The 23891-nt window shown below is 35.8% G+C and overlaps 2 protein-coding genes across 2 annotated transcripts in view; both read right to left on the reverse strand.

The window, feature by feature from the left end:
* Nucleotides 1–2: 2 nt before the first annotated feature.
* LOC115441687 (probable hydroxyacid-oxoacid transhydrogenase, mitochondrial) lies at nt 3–9273 on the reverse strand. Its single transcript, XM_030166571.2, has 8 exons — nt 8863–9273; nt 8071–8149; nt 7107–7315; nt 5710–5906; nt 3178–3491; nt 2141–2322; nt 686–956; nt 3–245 (listed from the first exon to the last, which is right to left on the reverse strand). The coding sequence occupies exons 1-8, from the start codon at nt 8913–8915 to the stop codon at nt 162–164; spliced, it is 1389 nt and encodes a 462-aa protein (XP_030022431.1). The 5' UTR covers nt 8916–9273; the 3' UTR covers nt 3–161.
* Nucleotides 9274–9704: 431 nt separating this feature from the next.
* LOC115441670 (arfGAP with SH3 domain, ANK repeat and PH domain-containing protein) overlaps nt 9705–23891 on the reverse strand; it is a 55073-nt gene continuing 40886 nt past the window's right edge. The window contains exons 7-16 of the mRNA XM_030166540.2: nt 23021–23245; nt 20610–20832; nt 19472–19652; nt 18811–19092; nt 17033–17152; nt 16576–16777; nt 16099–16245; nt 15670–15842; nt 13924–14088; nt 9705–13484 (exon numbers count right to left, since the gene is read on the reverse strand). Coding sequence (XP_030022400.1) covers nt 13287–13484; nt 13924–14088; nt 15670–15842; nt 16099–16245; nt 16576–16777; nt 17033–17152; nt 18811–19092; nt 19472–19652; nt 20610–20832; nt 23021–23245 — 1916 coding nt within the window. The 3' untranslated portion in view covers nt 9705–13286. The remainder of the gene's footprint in view (nt 13485–13923; nt 14089–15669; nt 15843–16098; nt 16246–16575; nt 16778–17032; nt 17153–18810; nt 19093–19471; nt 19653–20609; nt 20833–23020; nt 23246–23891) is intronic.

Consider the following 23891-nt stretch of genomic DNA (forward strand, 5'->3'; position numbering starts at 1 on the left):
CATTTTTTTTAAACAAATTTATTTTCTCAAAACAGGCCATAACACTTTTCCTTATAAAATAAATTAAAAAAATTACTTGTCATTGATAGATATTATCATGGTGGTAAAGCATTAAAAAATATATCCAGCACCAATACGTACAAATATCCAGTGCCAATTCTTCAGTATATAGTCAAAGAGTCCTCTAGTAATTTTGATAAATCATCAGCAGATTGAGGACGCGGTGTGAGCTTGAGCAAACGATCCTGAAAAAAAGGTAAATGTTTTATCACAAACCACAGCTAACTTTCATGTTAGCGGAATAGTTCATACATTTGCCGCAAGATGGCATTACACTATAAAAGTGCTGGGCTGAATCTAAAGCTGACAATACATGTTGACCGAGCTTTGCCAAGTAAAGACCATTACCAACGGATGGAGCATGTTTGTCTTGCCTGTCCGACGCCCGGTGTCGATTAGTTGGCTGAGTTAAAGACAAGCGCCACGTGTGTATACCATTTGGCGTAACTTGTCACGATTCATGAATATTTGTCTCACTTACCGCCACTTTCAATAAATTAACCCAATCGCTTTTTTTTTTTAATCGCAATCGCTTTCCTCGATATATCGTAAAAATGAACCAATCTTGAAAATTGTTGAACACGCCCTTAATCTTTCAACAATTCCTTAAAACGCAATTACAAACCTGTGGTAATGCTCCCTTCACTAAATCAGGCACATCACTGCTCGTATAGCCTAAAGCCTTCAGTCCGTTTTCGATCTTCATCGCGTCCATGTATTTAAGTATTGTGTCGGAGAGTATTTTGCCGGCGTCGTCTCGCTTGGCGTTGGCGACGTCAGCTCCGAGGAGGCTGGCTGCCTCAAGGTGCTTGTCGGGGTCGCTCGGCGCTGTGAAACGGAACACAGCCGGAGCAGTCATCACCACCGCCAGGCCGTGAGGTATTATCGGTTCTGTGCTGTGAACAGGCAGATGATCATTAGCCAAATAGGAATCATATTTGTAGAATAATTATTTCTGACTTTAGAGCAATTGTTAAACAAAAAAGCTATGATGTATGAACAGGTAGATAACATCATAAGCCAAATACAAGGAATGATATTCGTAGAATTAATATTGCTTGTTATTAGGAAACAACTGCTTAACAAAAAAGCTGTGCTGTATGAACAGGTAGATAACATCATGAGCCAAATAGGTATCATATTCGAAGAATTAATATTGCTAGTTTTCGAGGAAAGAATTGTTAAAAAGCTAAGAGGTAGAGAATACTATATAGAATTCGAACGAATTGATCTGATATAAAAATGTGAGACGACGGAACGCGCCGGACAGTCTGCATGCAACGCGGACGTTATCGAATAAAATAACAAAGCTAAAAAAATATCATCCTTGAAAATCAGAGACGGACCTGTAGGTAAAAGAAGTAAAAAAGAAGAAAATCGATGACCTCAATATACAATACGTGAACAAAAAATATGTATACAGGGTCATTTTGACATTGCTTTAGTAAATGAAACGGCATAATCGTCTTTACCTCTGCTAAGATCGCGCAAAATATTGTCTATGAATAAGGAATGTTTTCGCCAAAAATCATAGTTTTAGTTTTCTGATTTCTATCACTTTGTAGTTTGAATATGAATATGGTGTCTACTTGAGTGTGTGTCTGACAGTAAGTGTGATGTTGCTGCTGCACTGTAAGAGCACTGGTAGTGATTTTAAGCCGTATAAAACTAAAATTATATTTTATTAAAATTTATTTTGTTCGAAACATATTTTTTTTTATTTTAAGTACTTATACCAGAGTAACTCAGTGAAAAGTTTTATTTTCAAGTAGACAAGTATATGACATAATTTAGTAACGCAATGTCAAAATAACCCTGTATAAGTAATAAGAGACTTTCCCGCCCTCACACCCACCACTACAACTCCTGTAAGCCAGGATCAGCAGTGGCACCCATTTTATGACACCGAGCAGTGAAGCTCGGCGAGTCCCAGGGAAAACTAATATGTCACTATCCTGCAACGAAATTAATCAAATAGAAAGATAGGGAGGAGTTGGAAATATTAATTGTCCACTTCCCTCCATAACAATTGCTATGTATAAGTAATAAGTAGATTCATATAAGGTGTAATAATACACACCCATAGTCTTTTGGAACAAAGCTCTTAACATTTCCAGCGATGGGGTAAGCAAGCCCGTGGCAAAGATGCACGCCAGCATTCCCGATGCCCACGCCCGCCATCGTCGCGGCGAGGTGCATACTAGAACGAGCCTCGATGTCATCCGCATTGTACACCGACCGGACAAAGTATTTTTGTAAGGTCTGAAAGTACAAAATTAACAATGTAGTCAGGGGTCTTATTCCGTCTACGGGAGCTAATCCGTCTACGGGTGTTAATCCGTCCACAGGGGCTAATCCGTCTTTTTACAATAATGGGCGTTGTAATCGAAGCTCAGCTTTGATAGCCGTATAGGTAAATAGAGGATTCTTTTCCTTATACCCATATGGTTATAAAAGTTGGCCTTCGATTAATATACCGGTAATTGCAAAAAGACGGATATGCACCCATGGACGGAATAGGGCCCTGACTATAACCCCATAAATAATGCAAGATATGACAGCCAAACAATTTGAGCATACCATCGCGTTGTGGGTTTTTTTTTTGTACGGTTACTCTACCGTACAAAAAAATCGCCCACCACGTGAAATTGTTTGCCGGCTATTATACTTTCGTCCAGTAAACATAGACCTCTTATTGACAAAAAGGTGTCATTAGGCTTAAACACGTTGACTTAGAAATTTATGCAAATGAATTGTTAAATTAAACAACATTAGTTATAGTAGTCAGTGGCGTCTGTCTCGTGTATTAAAAGGTATTATTTTTGACAGCCTCGTACTGCATGCGAGGTACAGCAGCGCTCTGGGGGTCTGAGTTCGAATCCTGGGTCGGGCAAAGTGATATTTGAGTTTTTCTACTCAGTATCAGCCCGGAGTCTGGAATTTGTGCCCGATATGGCAACAGGCTTGCCCCCTATCACATGGGACGGAACACAGTCGGCAAAAAGTGGATATCCTGGTGGTACCTCTGGATACCCCTTCGCGGATAAATGCGTGATGTGTGTATTTTTGATTTTCAAGTTAGTTGATATTAGGCAATATATACAAAAACATTTTTACCTGTAAACAAAACCGCGCCCACACGTCCGAAATGGGATTACTGCCTTGGTACGCGGGCCTCAGCGTGGGGTTCGCAGGCGCCGACCCACGCTCTGTATAAGGCACTGCGGTAAAACTCTCCAACGCGTGGCAGAATATGTCAAAACCAGAATAATTTGACACCTTCTCGGGCACAGTCAATGTGTGAAGAGGGTCTATTACCGCCAGTAATGGACGTAGCGCGTTGTGAGATATGCCCGTCTTCGCGTGTATCTCTTCGAAATCGAATATGCATACCCCAGTTGTTTCGCTACCAGTGCCGCTTGTTGTTGGAACTGAAATCCAAGTTTAATAATTATTAAATTGGCAGCACTTGGATGAGAACTAAAAGAAAAACTAAATTATTTCCATCGTCTGTATACATATTTGTCATGCTTTTTTATATTTACGGTGTACAATACATTTTTAAATAAATAAATAAAAGAGTTTAATAAATAAGATACCCGACAATGAACAAGAAACGTAATAAACTTGAATGAAATAATATAAGTCATGTGTTATGGAAAGTATGAACAATAATAGTCTTTTGGTATCACAACATCCATAGATAAAAAAATATCTGAGTAATATAGTTACATATTTCGCTGGCCCACTACTGCAATATTCTATAGCAATTTTTATTTATGTTTCAATAACGAGATTGAAAATTTTCATGTTGGCAAAAATTAGAAACGACAAGAATTCATGGTTCCCCCTTTATTTATCTTTCAGGATTCTTGGAAGTTTTACTGAAAAAGATTTAGAATGACGTGATATACAAAATTCAATTTGCAAATCAAATACAACATAGAACCTTGTAATAGTGAGCCATCTATTTGTATGTGGACAAATGAAATAAGATGTAGCATTATATATTTAAATAGATGTGAATGTTGTGGGCTTGATGTAAAACTCATTACTATTACCATTGAGGTGAAAATGTCAACAAATGAAAGTAATAGTTATTTAATGTCTATTGTGCGAATGCCAATCTATATATATAAAAATGAATTGCTGTTCGTTAGTCTCGCTAAAACTCGAGAACGGCTGAACGGATTTATCTTATCTTGGTCTTGAATTATTCGTGGAGGTCTAGGGAAGATTTAAAAGGTGAGAAAAATTCGAATAATTGCCGGGAAAATCCTCAAAACAGCATTTTTCTATTTCCCATACAAACGTTTTCTAACTAATACGTAGAGTCAATTTGAGCTTTATTGCTATTGTATAAAGTTCACTGTTGTCTAAGCAATGTAGGTGTGTTCCTAACATCAAAGCAGTGTGCGTTGGAGCACAGAATATAATAATGTAATGTCGCGTTCTGAAACTCAACAAAAGTGATATCGCGGACCCGACTAAATTGAACAGTCACAAAATTTAATATATCATTAGTTATTTGGTTGGCTTCACGATATTATTTCTTTTGTTTTACTTTAAAATGCATGTTTTCGTTATGGACAATTTTTGAGCTACTTTTGCATATCTATACTTATAATAAATCTGTAGAGAGGTCAATTCTGTACATGAAATATATTTCCAAAATAACTGGGGGTGATTAGGGATCGATACTGATGCTAAAAATGCAATTAGTAAAATTTTTGTCTGTCTGTCTGTATAACCGTTATAGAAACAAAAACTACTCGACGGATTTTAACTTAACTTGGTACAATTATTTTTCATACTCCTGAGCTGGTTATAGTATACTTTTCATCACGCTACAATTAATAGGAGCATAGCAGTGATGGAAAATGTTGGGAAAACCGGAGAAGTTACTCCATTTTTAAGCTTCCGTCATTTCGTGTGCAACCTTAATGGTTAAAAGTTCCTTCGATTTCACCAGGATCCCATCATCAGACCCTGACCGGACAATCGGACCACCTGCATACCACCATAAATTAAAAAAACATCCCGACAAATTGAGCACCTTCTCCATTTTTGAAACCCGAAATCCACGCGGGCGAAGCTGCGGGCGGAAGCTAGTTATAAATATAAAAATGTTTTTGTTTGTTTCTGATTTTAAATAGATTTTTTCTTCAATCTGGCCACAGGACAAAGTTCAATGGGTATTGGCTGAAGTCTGACATTTAATTATAGCAGAAAAAAAACAAGCAATTAATTTTTCATATAGTTATGACTCACCATGTTATATTAACCGCCATCCTTCAACGTACCAAATAATTACTTAATATCACACAAAAGTAAGTTTACTACTGACAACGTCTATTTTTGCTGCCAAGCAACAATATGTAGTCACTGGTGTATTCCGGTTTGAAGGACATTATAACCTGTGTAACTACTGGACATAATGAGACTTAACATCTCATGTCTCAGGATGGCGAGCGCAGCGGAATACCGAACAATACTTTGTAATTCAAGGTGTTGGATGGTGTTTGTACGGTTTATGGGCCGTCGAATCGTTTACCATCAGTCGAACGGCAAGCTCGACTCGTCATTTAAAGCAAAAAAACACCTTCACAGACCCCATCAACATCAACAAAACTTAAATAAAGTATTTACTTGCAATCATAGGTTTCAACTGGAGCGATATAGATTTCCCCTTCCCTACTGGTGCATTGACGTAATCCAGAAAGTCCGCATCAGGATCACAATAATAAAGATTGGCTGCTTTACACGTGTCCATCACTGAGCCGCCGCCGACTGCTACAAAACTGTCGAAGTTTCCCTCCTTCGCGAACTTTATTGCGTCTTTGAAACTAAAAATAAATATTGGAGTATAAGTACGTTTTTTAATTTGCTGTGGTTCCTTAGATATAAACTTATCCTATTTTGTATGGGGCATTCCACCAAATATTGTAAGTACCTATTACATAAATAATATTTACAAGCATTTAACTAAAATTATGACTTTAAAAAACTGACTCCAAAAATATTTATGTGATTAAAATCACTAATCAGTGAAAAGACATTTCTTTTTTTAATAATTTCTTATTCACTCGTGTATAAAGTTGAATTATTTTTTGCTTTTGGGAGTCATTTTTTTTTTGTTCCAAAACTATTTTGCTTTTTTAAGTTATAAAACACATGTTATTAAACCCAATACAAAAATAATCATTCTCATCCTTTATTTTGCGTAATTCCCTGGTGTATTTTCGAAATTAAAGTCAAACAATATTTTTAATATGGTAGTATGTTGATGCTATACTAAACCCAAAACAAAAAGAGTAATAAAAATCCTATTTGATTTCGAAAGTTCCCCTTCCCAGATCTTAAGACTCCTAAGCCAATGAAATTATAATGGGACTATTCCGGAGCTATACGAAAACGCATATAGAATCATTAAATTCTGACCTTGGGGTAAAAATTATCACTAAACAAACGAAAAAAATACAAGTAGATAAACTATCTACTAATCTAAACTAAGCTAAGTAACAAACATCTAAAAACGATGTTCAATTTAAATTAGGCACAGACTCCAATTTTTTTTTAATGTGTTTACAAACATAAAAACAAAAATTAGAAGATTATATTGCTTTCGTGTGTACAATTTAATCATTTTTTGGAATGTAGTAGTTTTCGGTGTCGGTTTTTATATTGAGCATGCTACTGCTTTAGTACTTGAAAGATGCTAATTAAGACTGCTAGGACAAGAAAGAGTTCTATAAAACTTTTTTTTGTCAAGCCACTTCTTTAAAATTAAACTATTTTTCGGATTTTATCGCGGTTTTAATATTTTAGTTTTCTCCCTCCGTTCCGAGAACTTTGCAGCTTTCGTGGTCTCGGGGGGGACTGTCTCTAACTGACAAAATATCAAAACTGCGATAAAATACGAAAAATAGTTTTAGTTTAATGTCTAACATTCGCGTAAACATAAGAAACCATTAAGCCACTTCTTTTGATACACAGCTACTCACCAATCATTTTGTTACAAATAATTGCTAGACGCAGTTACTTACCTAGAATCAGTAGGCTCTACTCTAACCCTATCGTAAACTTTATAGTTCACTCCATTCTTAGTAAGTGAATTCAGTACTGCTTTTACCGGATTCAAGGACACCAGATTAGAGTCTGTCATGACACAGACATTTTTGGCATTCAGGTTAACCAAATCTTGTCCAACTTCTCTTGTTACACCTAATCCATAACGCACCGTTGAACATTTTATCTGTAATTGAGAAAATAAAACATAGATTATTACTATGTAATAAATATAAATCGACAATTACAAATAAGATGTACAGTGACCTAACGTGGACGAACGGGAAGGGGTGGTCTCGTCCCGCCCAAGTCGGCACTTTTAAGGAGACAGGAAAATTCGCAAAATTTAATCTTTTTTTACTTTTGTTTAGTGTACCAGTACCCAGGGCACAGGGGAAAGCAGCTGTGCCACTGCCTCCTCCCAGCGATTCAACAAAACATACTTTTGTGTGTAACTATTTGTTCAGTTATTGGGACTACCTATATGAAATAAGAAATTTATAATTGGCCTCTTCCATATTAAAAAATTGAAATTTGCTCCACTCACTCTGCCCCTTTTAGAGTCAAAAGCTGACTATGATACGGTACTATGTTTCTATGTGCAACAGTTGCAGATGTAGTGTTTTTTATATTGGACATTTTAGCCAGCTTAATTACTGGGTATTTATTAAATAGAACATCTCATATCTGAACATTATTACAAATAGGTTTAATTTAAAACCCCAGTTTTTTAGATTTGGTTTTTAGTGTTTATGTACAGGCTATTAGACAAGCATCAAGGATATGAAATGACATTTATTTCAGTATTTAATGATAATAATATAAAAAAAAAAAATCATAACATAATTGCTTATTATTAGATACATAAATCTACATTCTCTGTATATGTGGAGAATAAGAAAACAAATTTAAGCAAGCACCCATATAATTTAACATAATTACCTCAAAAGCATAATCTTTCACTGGAGTAGAATTGGAAACATGAATATTTCCTCGGTATCCATGGGCAGGGCATTGGCAACTGAAAATTAAGAATTAATTTTCATTTTATTTCAGGTCAGCAATTGAAGATTGAAAGAACTTTGAGACATCATAAAACTACTGCTACATTCATAAAAATAAATGTGTTTATGAATACATGTATATTCCCTGTAGATTCCAAAACAGCTGCAACAATTTAAATTATATATTTTAGTAATCTTTAGATTAGCCTAGCCGGTGATCTTGTGAAGTCTGGTAGTGACGAGATTAGCAAAATTTTCTTTTTGGCAATTTTATTTCAACATCGGCATCTGAATATAGACAATCAGATCTGCCAATACAAAGCCAGGGTGGATTGCTACAAGTTAATAAATGTTTCAAGCCCATTTGGAGTTTAGATTGACAATATTTCTTATGTTAGTGATCAGTCAATCATAGATTGTTTAGTGCGATTCTGAGAAGGCAATAGATAGGATATTTGTAGTATCTCTGTACCATAAAATATGGTGTACATTAAACAATATGATACTTGTGTCATCTATATTAATAATAAAAAAGGCAACACACGTTGATAATACTTTGATAGCTAAAATCATGTAATAAATAACTCAAAATTTTTATTGCAGTGATAAAAATTATAATGCAATATTAATGTATTTCAAAACTAGAGTTTTAACATTATACATATACAACTTCTCAAAACCAGGAAAGATGTAAAAAAAAGTTAGTAAAAAGAATAGTTAATAAACTTACGAAGCCACGTTAATGGTTCTCAGCAAATCAAACACTCTCTTGCGCGAAGACATAGCGGCGACTGAAGAACGCGATTAAAACTTAAAATAATTACAATTACATCGTAAAACCTTTTATCACAATGTTATCGACATGGCAGATAACAGACTATTTAATAAATATTTAAGCGTTTCATATTATAAACAACAAAAATTGAACTTTGACTTGCGAGAGCAGGAGACAATCAGTGAAATTTTTGTTTTTTGGAATTCTAAGATTACAATTAATTTTGTTCGTTATTTTTTAGCGAGTCTTAAATTTCTCTACACGCCTATAATCACTACATTTTATGAATTTACTATTTTAAGTTTAGCTGAATTATCAGCTGTTCGTTCATCAATCATTTTTGACAATGACAATAACCCAAACATGACATTCGAGTTTTGACATTTATTTGTGTCTGATTTTGACATTAGACTGACACTAGTGAGGACAATAGGATAGGTTATTATTCTGTGGGCTTGATAATGTAACAATCATCGATATGTAGCAACAGTCACAATGAGAAGAATATAAAATATAAATAGCATAATAGGTATCGTAACTAAGCTTTTATAACAGGTAATTAGCTAAATGCCCAATATCCTTTTGTTTATTTCATTAAAAAAATAAATCGAAGTTTTATAAACTAATCTGTGTATGTCGGTTAATATTCGCAAATATTTGTATATTCCCCATCCATAACTCGCGCACCGCCAAGTATGGAACGAATCGCTCAAGATCGTTTGCGCGGGAATGTAGGACAACACTCTTGGGCAAGAGATAATTAATTCGGTATTAGGGTGTTGAAATAAAACATGGTGTAGACATCAAAGTGATGTATTGACAAATTCATATAGATTGTCTTTCACATAATACATAATAGAAAAACCATATCAACTACAAACATAATGAATAAAATATCTCGCACGCTATTAGCATCATTTGGTTACATAACTTCTCTATAAGTAACATACTGATAGGCTAAAATGGCATTAAAATATTTCATCACAATTAGATTTCGCAATATATTAAATAAATATATTATTAATTTACACATAAGATCGAAAAGTATAGGCTCTTGATACTTCACTAAATAATATCTCCAAATTATATAAATTATAGACTTCCTACTCGTATAGACGCTTTAATACTATTAGGTAAAATATTTATTTACAATGCAGTGTCGCAATACTACATGGAAAAAATCATGGCAACATGTTAGAAATGATCACATTCATACTGGTGTTTCGAAATTTTATTTGAATAAAAAAAAACTAGGGTTAATTGCAAAGGGATGACAGACCTTGTTGTGCAAGGTCAATATTTGCAGTCACGAGTGGAACGGGCCACTGTTAAGTAGTTCATATATCACTTTTGCATATTATGTTAATCTAATCTGGTATATATTCTATCATCCATTTAACAAGTACTTTAAAAAGATAGGTAACATTAAGTTTACTTAAACGCAGATGTAAACATAAGGGATTAAATTTTTACTGCCCTATTTCTGAAAAAAAGAAGACAGACAAAAATTGTGATAAAAATCCACGAACTTTGATTAACGACAATCAACCTTAAGAGTAGAATTGTGATTCTATTTCCTAGTGATTTGGACAACTGCGTGATTTCAAATGTTTGCCTTACTTTTCTATATAAAACAGATTTTACTATAATAGAAAGGTATAAAATTGTAACGATAGTTCTACGAAAGTGTATCAGTGAAAGAACTTATCAGGAATAGTAAAAAGTAGCATATTATACGTTTGACTTCATTACACAATGTATGGCAACGCGCGTGGTTAATCAGGTAACTATTACAAAAGGATATCAACCAGTACACTAAACATTACACTATGTATACAAGGATCACTAGAGAACTTAATATATAGAAAAACACTTACAAAGGAATGTGTGATTATCGATTAATTAGCGTATAGTTATTTATATAACACTACAGTCATAAGGAAAAGTTTGTAACAATTTATTGTTCGTTCGCGTGAAAATTCGTACGTTCACTAAACAGCTTAGTTTCGTTCTATTAAGAATGTGTGGAAATTGTTAAAATTTAATACTTAACAACAATTTTTAATGTTAAACGAGAGAGACTGCAGGCAATGTCCACACTGCATATCTTTGGTCCGTATTGAAATATTAACGCAGGGACATGAACGTAAAAACTTACCTCTTTATTCATAAACGTTATTGAGCTAAAGACGGAGCATTGCTGTGATAACAAGTCTGTTTCTCAGCTTTGTTTATCTGACAGTTTGCTGTTTGTTCAGCTTTGTTTATTTGACAGCCAACTAGATTAAAGTTGTATCTCAATATTAGCCAATCACAACGGCCCTATGTCTACGCACTGCGAAGGCTGCCTGCCGTCAGCACTGAGAAGCAGACTTCTTATCACAGCAATGCTCCGTCCTTAGATAAATAACGTCTATGAATAAGGGGGTTAGAGTTTCGACACGACCTCACGACAGTTCCAGCCGTAAAGTCTCGCTCGTTTACGATCTCTACAGACAGCATGCACCAACAATCTAAGACACGTCAATATCAACTACAAGAACAAACTAGACAACAAACAGTCACTGGTCCGATACGAGTTTGTCGCTCACAATATACAATACATATCTATACTCTCATCTACAGATCACATATAATTTTTGGCAAATCACTATCATCTGAGCTGTACATAATTCTATATCATAACCGTGCAAACGATTAAACATTTGACCCTTGAGCGGTGAAAGTGGGGTGAATAGATACTATATGTATGCTACTACACTTATGTAGTTGTACTTCTCATTAGTTCAAGCATATTACGGGTCGTGTTATTTAATCGTTCAACGCGGTTTTATATACACTATTGGCCTAAAGCACTACTCTATATAAGAAAAATTCCAATAAACAGTTCCACAACAATTGTGGTCAAGTAATTTTCAAAGTTGCATATTATTCCCTGAACAATGCTGAAGAAACCTATTGAGCGATGTTTAATGCACTATAATTAACAAGTTTATATTTTACACAAATTCCAATACCTTTACACACAATCTACATATTACAGAATAGATAAACAAATGAAATTACGTAATACAATAAAGTTTACAAATTCAAGTAAAAATCCGCATCGGGACGGACTATCTACTGGCAATAATTCTTACATTATTGGTGTCATAAATTCGTAGTGTACACTAAAGCTGTGAATTTGTTCAACACACGGTATCCAATCAATTATTGAAACCTTATTATGATCAACATGTCTATTATCAAATGTATGACGTATCTAAAAGTGGAATGGTTAAAATGTTTGAGTATTAAAATTGTGTATAAAAACAATAAAAATGATGTAACATTATTTAAAAGATTTCGATTCGTTTGCGACGCAATGTTTGGTCTCGCAGCCCTCGAAACTAGTTCAAAATATTTATCATTAATTAAATAACAATAATATTTAATTAATGTTAAATTTATATAACATTCATTATATGAGCAGTAATTAAATCAAAGTCGATAACATTAATAGATGGCAAATTGAATAATTGTAATCCAAATAAACATTCTTCCACTGTATTTGTATCATATTAAAACAATTATTAAATAATAATGTTTTTAATAAATCAATACTGTCAAAATCAGTACGCAATAATTTCGAAGACGATATCTGTTAGTTCAATTTCCATTATAATAATCGCACTCAAATCATAGTTGTAAAAGTTTTAGCACAATAGTTTATGACAAGACTACAAAATTCTAATATAAATAAGCTCGTAATATTAAATGAAAGCCGATAGCTTAGGCCAGTTAGAAATGAAACAGTCGTTTAGAAAAACTGGTGTTTTGTATAATGAACACAGAATTCATACTCAGACTCATTGATACAGCCCAGCGTGATAAAACCATCCCATGTTGGTTTGACAAACAAGGCTTGGCCGACAAATAAACGCGTTAAAACTATAACGCAAATAAATTTAGCATACAGTATTCAATATAAATCACTTAAAACCTCTGAAATGGATTGACAAATTCACAATTCAATTTATATCCTTTTCATAAATCAGTTTTGTGATTTCTATTGTTTTAAAAACTGTATACTTCAATATAAATGCTACGCACGCAACATCCGACTATTCGCGTATCAATATCGAAATATTAAACTTGATAGACAATATTTTTACAACTATAACCACATACTAATGTATGTTTATAATATAAATAACCGACTCAATATCTACTCCTGCCGATATAAGTAGACATTTTGTAGAGATCAAGCATGACACTAACTTCCACACTTCTTCTACTTGAATACTTTCGTAATAGTAAGCTTGCGTCTTGCACAAGTTTACCGCATTGGTACTGACCTATATTTCTGTTATGACACGACTATTGCTATCTCTCTCGTCTTAGTCGGGCAGCATGTGTACGAAAGAGACGGGAAACATGCCCCGTCGATTCGTCCCCTCGACTTGTCCCTCCATCCAGTTGTCGTCTTCGGTGCGTTCGTTGATGACGACAATGACTTCGCCCTCGCGAAATGATAACTCGTCTTCATTATCCGCTGAACAGTCGTAGAGCGCACGACACCGCCTTAAACCGCCCATCTGAAACAGATTTAATTAGTGAAATATTTATTTAACATCACAATATTTGTGACATTTATCTTACTATCATATGAATGATTACAAATTATAAATTTAGCGTGTTCGTCGTTGTGGGATCTTTTCCAGATTTAATCTTACTGTACATGTGCTTTACTAGGTTAAAAAGAGGTCTACGTCTTTATTCAAGGCATGGTCTATGTGTGTGTCAAACAACTTTCAAAACTCTTCAACAGAATTTGCGCGTACTCCTATGATGTAAGTATATTACTGGGAAAAGAAATGGATAAATAAAAATATACTATAGTATCCCTAGCATGAAGCATTTTACGGCAATTATTGTTCCATTTGCTGTTAAAATTTTCATACAATACAGTAACTATAGTGTAAAATTTTTAAGCTAGAGGTTCCGATGTCCGCCATTTTGTGAGTCAACCCATACCATGGTAATGGAGGTGGAGGGCGAGCGCGAGTGCAGACTGGAGGCGTCGGACAGGTCGCGGTCGCGCGCCGACAGCGCCGAGTGCACGCGCGCCTCCGCGCACAGCTGCTCGCACGACGCCGACAGCGAGCACAGCTCCAGCGACGAGTCTTGACTAGAACATTCCTACAAACCACACTACTGTCAGTACACAAGTATATATACACTTCCCTAGTGCGTTCAACTAAAAGCTTATGTATTATTGTCGAGACGCAAAGCATGTTTGAGAAGCTATTTTGTGTTCTATGTAAAATAATTTCCACTAAAACTGCCTATGTGCTAACTATACTTGCTAAAACTTATTTTCTTATTTTTACTTAAGAATCGATAATAACTATAAAAAAAATAATAATGTGTCATGTTTTGAATTAAAAATTAATATGTTGGACAAATCTCTTATTAATACTTTCAAAAATAAAATAAACGTAAAATAAAATCCTTTCGAAAACTATTCAACTAATATCGACAATAATATTATATAAAAAATATTCATAAAATAACAAAACAACTCGATCATGCAAAAGTTAATGTTCCACACAAATCAACAGATTGTTAGAACACAATTTGTAAGGCAGTTCAATGAGATATTAAAAATGGTTTATGAATATATAATTTTATAGTACGCTAATCTATACGGTCTATTGTGACTACAGGGGACTAAAACATCAAAGTGTCTGTCTTTTTTTTAAACAAAAGGAAGCTAAAAGCTGTTACAAGTGGTATAGTAAGTACATGCATTTAAAATGGAATTAACTACGGTTGTAATGTGCGCTGTGTGCACATTTAATATTCTTCACAAGTATGTCTGCGTGATCGTTTTTTGGTCCGTTTTAGGATTATGAGAGATAAAAAGGTACGCAGGGCGCGGGTTGCAGCCATAGAAGCCGACTGTCAAGAGATATTCAATTTAGAACTTTGAAAACTAAGCGGCTTTAGTAGATCATAATTTATCACACTTAACCTTTATATCGATTATAGTGATGCCAATAAGTTACTCGATTAGTAATGTTTCTTAAAATGCAATATACCTTCTTTTCCGCTTATAAATTTTAAAATATTAATAAAAATATTGACGTAAATTCAGTTACCCTGATATAAGTATTTATTGCTGCTCTCTGTGAAATAAAATACACTCTACGAAGACCGACATTTGAGACACAGTATAACAAGATAATCGCCTAATTAGTAGTATTTGGTAATTCTCTTGACAAGAAAGTGCTGCGGTCCGTAAAAATATAAAAAAATATTAATGTAAAGGCGTAAATCAAACAAAGGGTAAGCGTGTAAGTACACTAATATTCTTTCTGCCAGTCTTTATTACCCTTTTCAGTTTCGCTTTCACTGCCATTTCCAGATGCAATCTATTTTTCTTCTGAAGCAAAAATAAATAACCCTGTACTATTTCATTTCAGTTAACATGAAGTCTGACTAGCTTCGTTTTTTAAATTCCGCTAAATATTTTTAATTTAAATTTCATACCAATGTTTTCAATAAATTTATAGAAACAATCAAATCTTCTTAATAGTTTTAGCGAAATAGAAAGTTGATTATTACTTTCATGTTTAATGTGTATTATTATTACCATTAATAAATATATATTGTTGGTTATAATAATGCATGAAATTATAATCCTAAGCCCATCACCAATTGCACCTTTGTATTATTTTTATTTGGACTGTGTCGTTTAATATTAAGCTGCGCATGTACCTTCCTGGGCGGTGGCGTGGGTTCGTCGCGGTGGTGTGCGCCGTTGTGCAGCGAGGGCGTGCCGGGCGTGCTGGGTGTGGCGGCGGCGTGCGCATGCGCACCGCCCGGCGGCGGCGGCGTCGGCGGCGGCTGCTGCGGGCGGTGCTTCACCACGCCGGGGCCGATCGACACCACTGCGTCATTATCAAACAGTATAATAAAAAATAGCGGCACAACAATTGATCTGATTTCTAAGTTTACCATCATTTATATAATAAGTCTTTTTAAAGATTTTTTTTTTTATAACAGTTTAAGCTATTTGATTATATTAAATAAATAAATCATAATTTGCTATAAAAGAGGTGTATTATGTTCATTTTTGAAATAAAGGTATGTTTAAACATTCGGAATCGTTTGTTATGTAGTATTAAAATAAGTAACATAAGGTACCGTGTAGCGAGCGCGTGCTGTCGGCGGAGGGCGAGGGCGTGGAGCGCGGGTGCGGCGGCGGCGCGTGCGACACGCTCTGCGCGCCCGACACACCCGACACGCCGGGCGGGAGCGGCGCCGCGCGCTTCTTCAGGCTGCCGATGTTATCTGACAACAAATTTTACACTTAGTGATAACACAAAGTATGATATTAAAACGACACTACAGAAATACGATTGCTCAGGTAATATTGACTGGTCCCGATACAACTGTACTGGCTGGTACGTTTTCTTGATATAATGTTTTGTTTTAAAGAAATGTCAGTTTGTAAATAAATGGATTCAGAAGAACAAACTCAGAATATTATTTCCATGTTTCTTGGAATTCTACACACATAGATATAAATAAACCAAAAAAAATATATGAAAATATCCTGAACACATTCGAGGCAGTATGATTTTTTTAGATAGAGATAAAATGTGTTTTGAGATTACTAACAGACGTTAGGCTTGCGCGGCAGCGTGGTGGGCGTGGGCGGCGCGTGGTGCAGCGAGTCGCAGGTGGAGGAGCGCGAGCGCAGCACGGGCGAGTCGCCGCCCGCGCCGCCCGCGCCGCTCGTCCGCTCGGGGTGCGCGCCGCCCGCGTATGATGGCGGACGTGACCGTGGACACTTCTTCTCGGGGGTTATGCTGCCGTTTTGCTGCAATAAATCTATTATTTAACATTTTTGGTAGTGTACTGGTACTCGTATTTTTTACTGGTAGAATATTTTTATCTGTCTGGAGAATGCCGTCATTATAATGGCCACTGACACTATCCGGACCCAATTCCATTTTTTTTTGTATAAAATAATTTTTGCTCTAATAAATACCTAAATACCTTAGTAATATTCTAAATCACTATTATTAAAAATCTTAATTGAAAACAAAATGGTAAAGCTGAAAACACAACTCACCCTCTCATCGATAACGGTGTCATCATCGGAAAAATCCGTCGACCCATCGTCATGCGACAAGTTCCAGTCTATATTGATATTCTCGAATATATTTTTATCCCTTTTCTCTACGCTCTCCAACTGAAAACATTAATCAAAATATGTTACATTTTTAAAATTTGTGCATCAATTCGTATTTGCATTTGAATTTAAACGGATTACTTAAGAAACAGTAGAAATATATCGTTGTTGAAAGGCTAATTGACTAATAACCCAGTCATATTAGGGGTTTCACCTCGGAATGAAAGATAATAAGCTGGAAATTGGTAAGAACCTTTGTTTTGTCGCCCTAAATATTGTCTCAAAAGTCACAAATGCTATTGTGTCCGCGTCTTAAGATATTGAAGGTCAAAGGTCACAAAAAACGATTTTTCGCGAATATCTCGGTTTCTATTGCTTAAATGATATTTTCACCTATTATCAAAGTTGTAGAGTATAAAATTCTCTACAACTTTTGTCTAAAATTTTTTTTTATACGATCAACCGTTTTTGAGGTAGAGCGCGAAGAGTGCGCAGCGTACAGTCATATATGAGCTAATGCAGGGTCAAGCGTGAGTTTCGGTTATCAGTACGTTGTATAAAGTCAATTATTGACAAAAAAATTATAATTATTAAGCAATGCCCATTATTTTTGTACTTATTATTAATTATTTATATTTAATTATTCAACTATAGTATATTATTAATTCTGGATTATCTATTTTAATTATATTTTAAAATTAAAAAGACAGTAAGAAAATATATTTTAGATATACCTTTATTTATCATTAAATATGGCATGTTATACATTTATTAAAATGTGAGTTTAAATATTAAAATAATTTGTGAATCGAATGAAATTACAAATGGAAGCTAGTTATCTTCTTCTTCGTCGTCTTCTTCTTGTTGTCGCTCTAAAATATTCAATTCATTGTCATCATCCTCATTATCGGTCATATTCATTTCCAAACCTTCTAGAATTTCAGGATCGTATGTGCTTTCTTCATCGGGATTACTTGGATACAGTGGAGCGTTGAGGCTAGCTTGTCCATTACACTGGCCACAAGCTAAAGAACATAGTAGCCCTGATTTTCTGCATCCACAGCGGGAACCACCACCATTTTTGCAATTGCAAAATATTGTGTTTAGTAGTTCGGCTGGTGCTGGAGGTAATAACGTTGTTATGGGCTCCAGGATTTCATTTTCAAGCTTCCAGCCCCATTCTTGAGGTTCTAAGTTCTTCCCTAGCCACGTTTGAATCTGGTAGTAGACACGATTGATATATTGTACGCTGCGCACTCTTCGCGCTCTACCTCAAAAACGGTTGATCGTATAAAAAAAAAGTTTAGACAAAAGTTGTAGAGAATTTTATACTCTACAACTTTAATGATAGGTGAAAATATCATTTAAGCAATAGGAACCCAGATATTCGCGAAAAATCGTTTTTTGTGACCTTTGACCTTCAATATCATAAGACGCGGACACAATAGCATTTGTGACTTTTGAGACAATATTTAGGGCGACAAAACAAAGGTTTTTACCAATTTCCAGGTTATTATCTTTCATTCCGAGGTTGACCCCTTTTTTTACCTAATTTCACTGGGCTATAAAGCTATTTTTTTTTTTAATTTTTTTTAGGTTAAATAAACATAGAAAAAAGACCTGTTTTTAAATATATATGAAACTTAGTGTCGCAAAAAATATCGCTTAAGTCAATTAGCCTTTCAACCGTCGATATTGATTAAAAGAAGCATTCTCACCAACTCCTGGCAGGCCAGGTGTCCCAGATGCCTGGCGATGTGCAAGGCGGTGCGTCCGTTGGCGTCCTTGAGCGTGGAGTCGGCGCCCGCCTTCAGCAGCAACTTCATCGGCTCCGTGCGGTCCGTGGCCGCGCACAGGTGCAGCGCCGTCATGCCGGTACTCGTGGCCTTGTCGAGTAGTTGCGGACCACCGTTTTGGACTAGAAAATCTACTATGTGCAAGCAGGAGCCGTCGCCCAGCTCTCGCGATATGGCTAAGTGTAGTGCTGTTTCGCCGCAATCCTGTAAAATTATAATTATTTTAAATTATTAGGAATAATTTTTGGTTATGGTTTAGGGTTATGGGATAGAAATTCATTCATATTTTTTATATACATAGACCGTGGTCCGGATGTTTATTTACAATGGTTTACACTAATAGACAATTATAATATGTATGGGAATGACACATCCCATCAATAGCGAATCGGTGGTTTGACTAGTATCTTGGTATTCGATCATTGAGAATTCTTATTTACTACAAATTTTGACTAGTGCCTACAAACGTTTGAACATCTTGTCAAAGAATAAAAAGTATTCTTTTCTTTTTCGATTTAACAATTCTAATAATTATATTGCGAAATAAGTTTATAATATAAATAAATAGTATGGTATGTGTTACCGAGCAGGGCAGCGTGGCGGCGAGGTCGGCGCCCTCGGCGTAGGCCTGCAGCAGGTTCTGCAGATGCGCGTTGTTGACGGCGTGCTCCACCTCGGACAGGCGCTCGGCCGCGTCGCGACACGTGCGCGCCGCCCACACGCGGTACACGTACTTCTCGCGGATGAACCGCAGGCGCTCCTCCCTGCACAACGCACCGTCTTACATTACACTCCAAGGCATGTATTTGGATCTTAAGTCCAGTAATGTCCTTCTGAGTCGTACCTTAATGCTAACTGCAACAGCTTCAGCGTGATCAGTTCGAAATTCCAGAGACCTTATAAAATGCTAATGAATACCAACATCGAATTTTCCCTATGAGAAAAAAGTTGTATATTTGAATAGACAAAGCCCTGCTTAAGGTATCCAAGACCCTGATCTTGCATACACCAAGTGCCTCGGGCAGAAAATATTACGGCTATCTTTTTTAAGACGTTTCAGTTAAAGTAAGTAAATGCATAATTCGAGATCGTAACGCCCGCTACGACCTGTAGCGGGCCTTTTCAGGACCTAGCGGAGTGGCGCTTAAGATAACGTAGATGTTTAGGTAACTGCTTTACTTGGTGATAGTCATCCATGACATCATGGTTGATGACTGTTCAACAGTGCATTATGATATGATAGTATGATTCATGAATGTTACCGGCTTTTGGATTAAGGAAAAAGATATCAATGAGCGAACGGTTCATGGATTGTATTGCAGAATACTCCTAACTTTTGTGTCTTTTCCGACTACCTAAATGTAATAGTTAACCTTGTCCAAATCAAATAAAAGTCCATTTTGCTTTTAGTTTCTTTTCATTGTTTTATTTCTCTTGTATTAATGTAGTTTTAATTTCGTTCTTTTTTTCTTATTTATTTTGTTTTTTATATTATGTTACTAAAACCAAATAAAATATTTCTTTCTTTCTTTTTAAATGTAGTAAACGTTTCATATATATTTCAGAAGGCGCAAAAATCTTACCTGAAATTATAATATATCTAAAAAAACGAGTTTCTTAACTTGTACTTAATACAATATAGGAAATAGTAATTACTACTATACTTTTATTAATTTCCTAAAAACATTTTGGAGTTCCACAAAGGAACAAAAATAACTCACATAGTACTTTCAGGCGTGAGTTTATCCCTCTCGTCCAGTGTATTCTCCATGACCTCGTTGAAGGTCTGGTTGCCCATATTCCTCGCCAGCAGCAGCTGCGACGTGCTCAGTCTATCGAGGGTCAAGGACTGGATCCTTGATATGTGCACGCCGAGCTCTCGATGACTTCCAGAACATTCTATGCATACGATGATGCCGAAATTCGTCGACAACCATGTTGGGTCTGAAAGTATACAAATTTCAATTAGATTTCTGTCATACATCTTATTTCTTATAAATTAACCCCCTTATTCATAGACGTTTATTATCTAAAGGCGGAGTAAAGCTGTGATAACAAGTCTGTTTCTCAGTGTCAGGGCTGACGGCATGGCAGCCTTCGCAGTGCGTAGACATAGGACCATTGTGATTGGCTAATATTGAGATACAGCTTTACTCCGTCCTTAGATAAAAAACGTTTATGAATAAGGGGGTTAGTATTTTATGCCTATGACACAGTTCTTCTTTAGATCAAAGAGTAATATATTAATTATGAATTATATTAATAATCATACTTAATAATACTTGAACTAAAATTACATTTATATATTAATACCTCATGAAATAATTTGTACCCCTTTTTAAGCACACTGACCACACGGAGAAGTGTGAGATTTTGCATATTTAAAGATCAGATGATAGAAGATGAACTTCAGGCACAAATTTCAGATTCCGGGCGGATACTGAGTAAAAAAAACCTATTATCAGTTTGCCAGAGCCTGGGAACCAGCTCCTCAGCATCGCACTCGTACAATACATCTACCACTCAGGCTTAACTAGTTTCCTGATAACTATAAATAGAACTATATTAACCGGATGTTCTAAAAATCGATAACAATCCAATTTGCGAAATTACAATTATTTATTTTAAAATAAAACGGTATGAGGAAGCACAGTTATCGGATAGGATGCGGCCAAGGATAGCGTCATTGGCCTCTACACAGATTTGTGTACACAGAACATATTGAATGACCGTTAACCAACAATACAGTAAGAATAAAATAAATTTTGAGATATTTTTGGAATTGTAGTGAACGTAGCCTCTATTGTGTGGTACGTACCACCTAAGATAGCATAATTATGTCGATTGGCGGGGTAATCATGTCTCATCAGTCAAAATTTTATCTGGACCCAACCATCAGGTGCAGTGGGCTTCACTTTGCCGGGTCTGAATATATAAAGAATGTGGATACAACTCTGCCTACCCCTGAAGAAAAAGGCGTAATGATATGTATTTACATAGACGGTTTTTTATTTTGATCACTAACAGTATGTGGCCCAAATAAAGTGTTTATAAAACAACAAAATTTGCAACACGTAGAGGGCGTGTGGTTCAGCATTACAAATAGGCATAAAGCATTCCGCACTCTCGTGGTGTCGCGGCGAATTAATTCACTTTACTACGTGAGCCTGTTTGTCGGATGATAAAGCTAACAGGACTAATCAGGTGTGTAATACGCAACTTAAACGAATATAGAAATTCACACTGGAGACTGGAAGCAAGGATAGTCAAATGGAAATCATCGATAATACGTGACGTCACCATAATAAAGATTCAGATGTGCAACAAAGGTCACTAATTGTTCGCACCACACGCCCACTTTGGTAATTTAGAATGCCAATTAATAAAAACTATGATTTGAATGCTTAGTTCGCCAAATATGTATTAAATATTTTTGTTTCCCATGAATTTATCCCAAAAATCAAACTTAAAGAAATCCTATTCATTCACTATTTATGTAAAGAAACAGAAATTCAATCCAACCATATTCTGATCATGCTTTTGGAATAACATTTTAGTGACTCGTAACCCGTCCTTATGAATAGAATATGCATTATACTCTACAAGTCCCGTAAATACACAGCTGAATATTCTAATGCAGAATATTTGTTAGCTACAAACGTCTAAATCCTAAGCTAGGCCGCCGTTTTAACTCACGCACAATAGCCTCATTGTAAATCGATGCGAGAACGCGAGACGCGTCGAGGAACCTGTTCGAGATACGTACAATTGACTCTTTCTTGTCATGCATGTAGGATGTCGGCAGAATGCGTTGGCCGAGTATTTTATTCGAAATTAGTAGTTGCAGCGATGGGTGTTGTTTTATAAATAAAGGTGAGAATGTTGCGCTTTTTACGTTTCATTTTCAACCTTGTGTACCTAGCTATAAGTGACTAAATCACATGCAATGAGGTAGGTCATATTATGCCAATAGCAGAAAATGACATTGAAGATACTGAATTCAGCCCAAAAAATTCTCCCCGTTCTTTTTGCATAAAACCTGCACATTATTACCACCATAGGGCGTAAAATGGGGTGATTGTGCATACTTTAATTCAAAGAAAGGCCTAATTCAATAAGAATAACAACTGACCATTAGTGGAGCCGCAGTCACAGCACACCTGGTTGCCTGGCATCGTCCTAACAGCTCGTATGATGGACCGCTGCAGGTCCAGCAGGGAGTGTCCGGGGTCGTTGCCCTCGCCAGCCTGCTGGTGGAACGCCCTCATCAGCGCTACCTCCTTGCAGTTGACGAGCACCGACGTCCACGCTCTCTGTTCGTTTTCGTCTTCGGCTTGAAAGTGGTAGGTGCGGTTGTCTAGAAAAGTCAACGGTATGTTTTTAATGATGAAGCTAGGATTATAATTTATTGCTCTTCTGAACTATGTTACACATAAATAGTATGTAGACCATAAAACATTGAAATACACAATTCAATATAGCACCTCATGAGACCATTACTTTGAGGAATAAGATATGATCAGACGTGATCATCTGATTAAATGTGCAGTAGCTATGGAACTATAATTTATTAAACTATTACCGTCTTATTACAAAAAGCGAAATAAACCTTAGCCTAAACCTGTACTAACAAAACCAGGCTTATCTGGGAAACCATGGTTTAAATTTGTCCGTATTACAAAACTCATAAAAACCGTAGACTTCTTAGTACCGCCATTTGAACCATGGCCTACATATAAACCACAGACAAATACAAACAACATTCGTTCAATACGACATCATTTAATCGCAACGTTCCATATACCCAAAAAAGAAAACGTTTGCATACAATGTTAATGATTAAATAATGTTTAGGAGTATTAAAAATATTAAGCCTTGGTTATTTTGCTCCAAGATCAACAATAGTTGTAACTTCGATTGCAGTTTTGTTTAGGTTTCAAGTTTTGACTAATGTTGTATTAGCTGGTAATACATCAAAATGCGTGTTACGAAACGTAAGCTTC

Source organism: Manduca sexta, chromosome 25, assembly GCF_014839805.1.
Source record: "Manduca sexta isolate Smith_Timp_Sample1 chromosome 25, JHU_Msex_v1.0, whole genome shotgun sequence".
Classification (NCBI taxonomy): domain Eukaryota; kingdom Metazoa; phylum Arthropoda; class Insecta; order Lepidoptera; family Sphingidae; genus Manduca; species Manduca sexta.

Excerpts from the sequence above, each read along its gene's own strand:
- LOC115441687 (XM_030166571.2), bottom strand. The coding sequence starts at position 8,915 with ATGTCTTCGCGCAAGAGAGTGTTTGATTTGCTGAGAACCATTAACGTG. Across the intron at positions 8,150-8,862 it reads AGAACCATTAACGTGGCTTC|TTGCCAATGCCCTGCCCATG; the intron begins GTAAGTTTATTA and ends CTTAATTTTCAG. Across the intron at positions 957-2,140 it reads TTTGTTCCAAAAGACTATGG|CACAGAACCGATAATACCTC; the intron begins GTGTGTATTATT and ends GCCTGTTCACAG.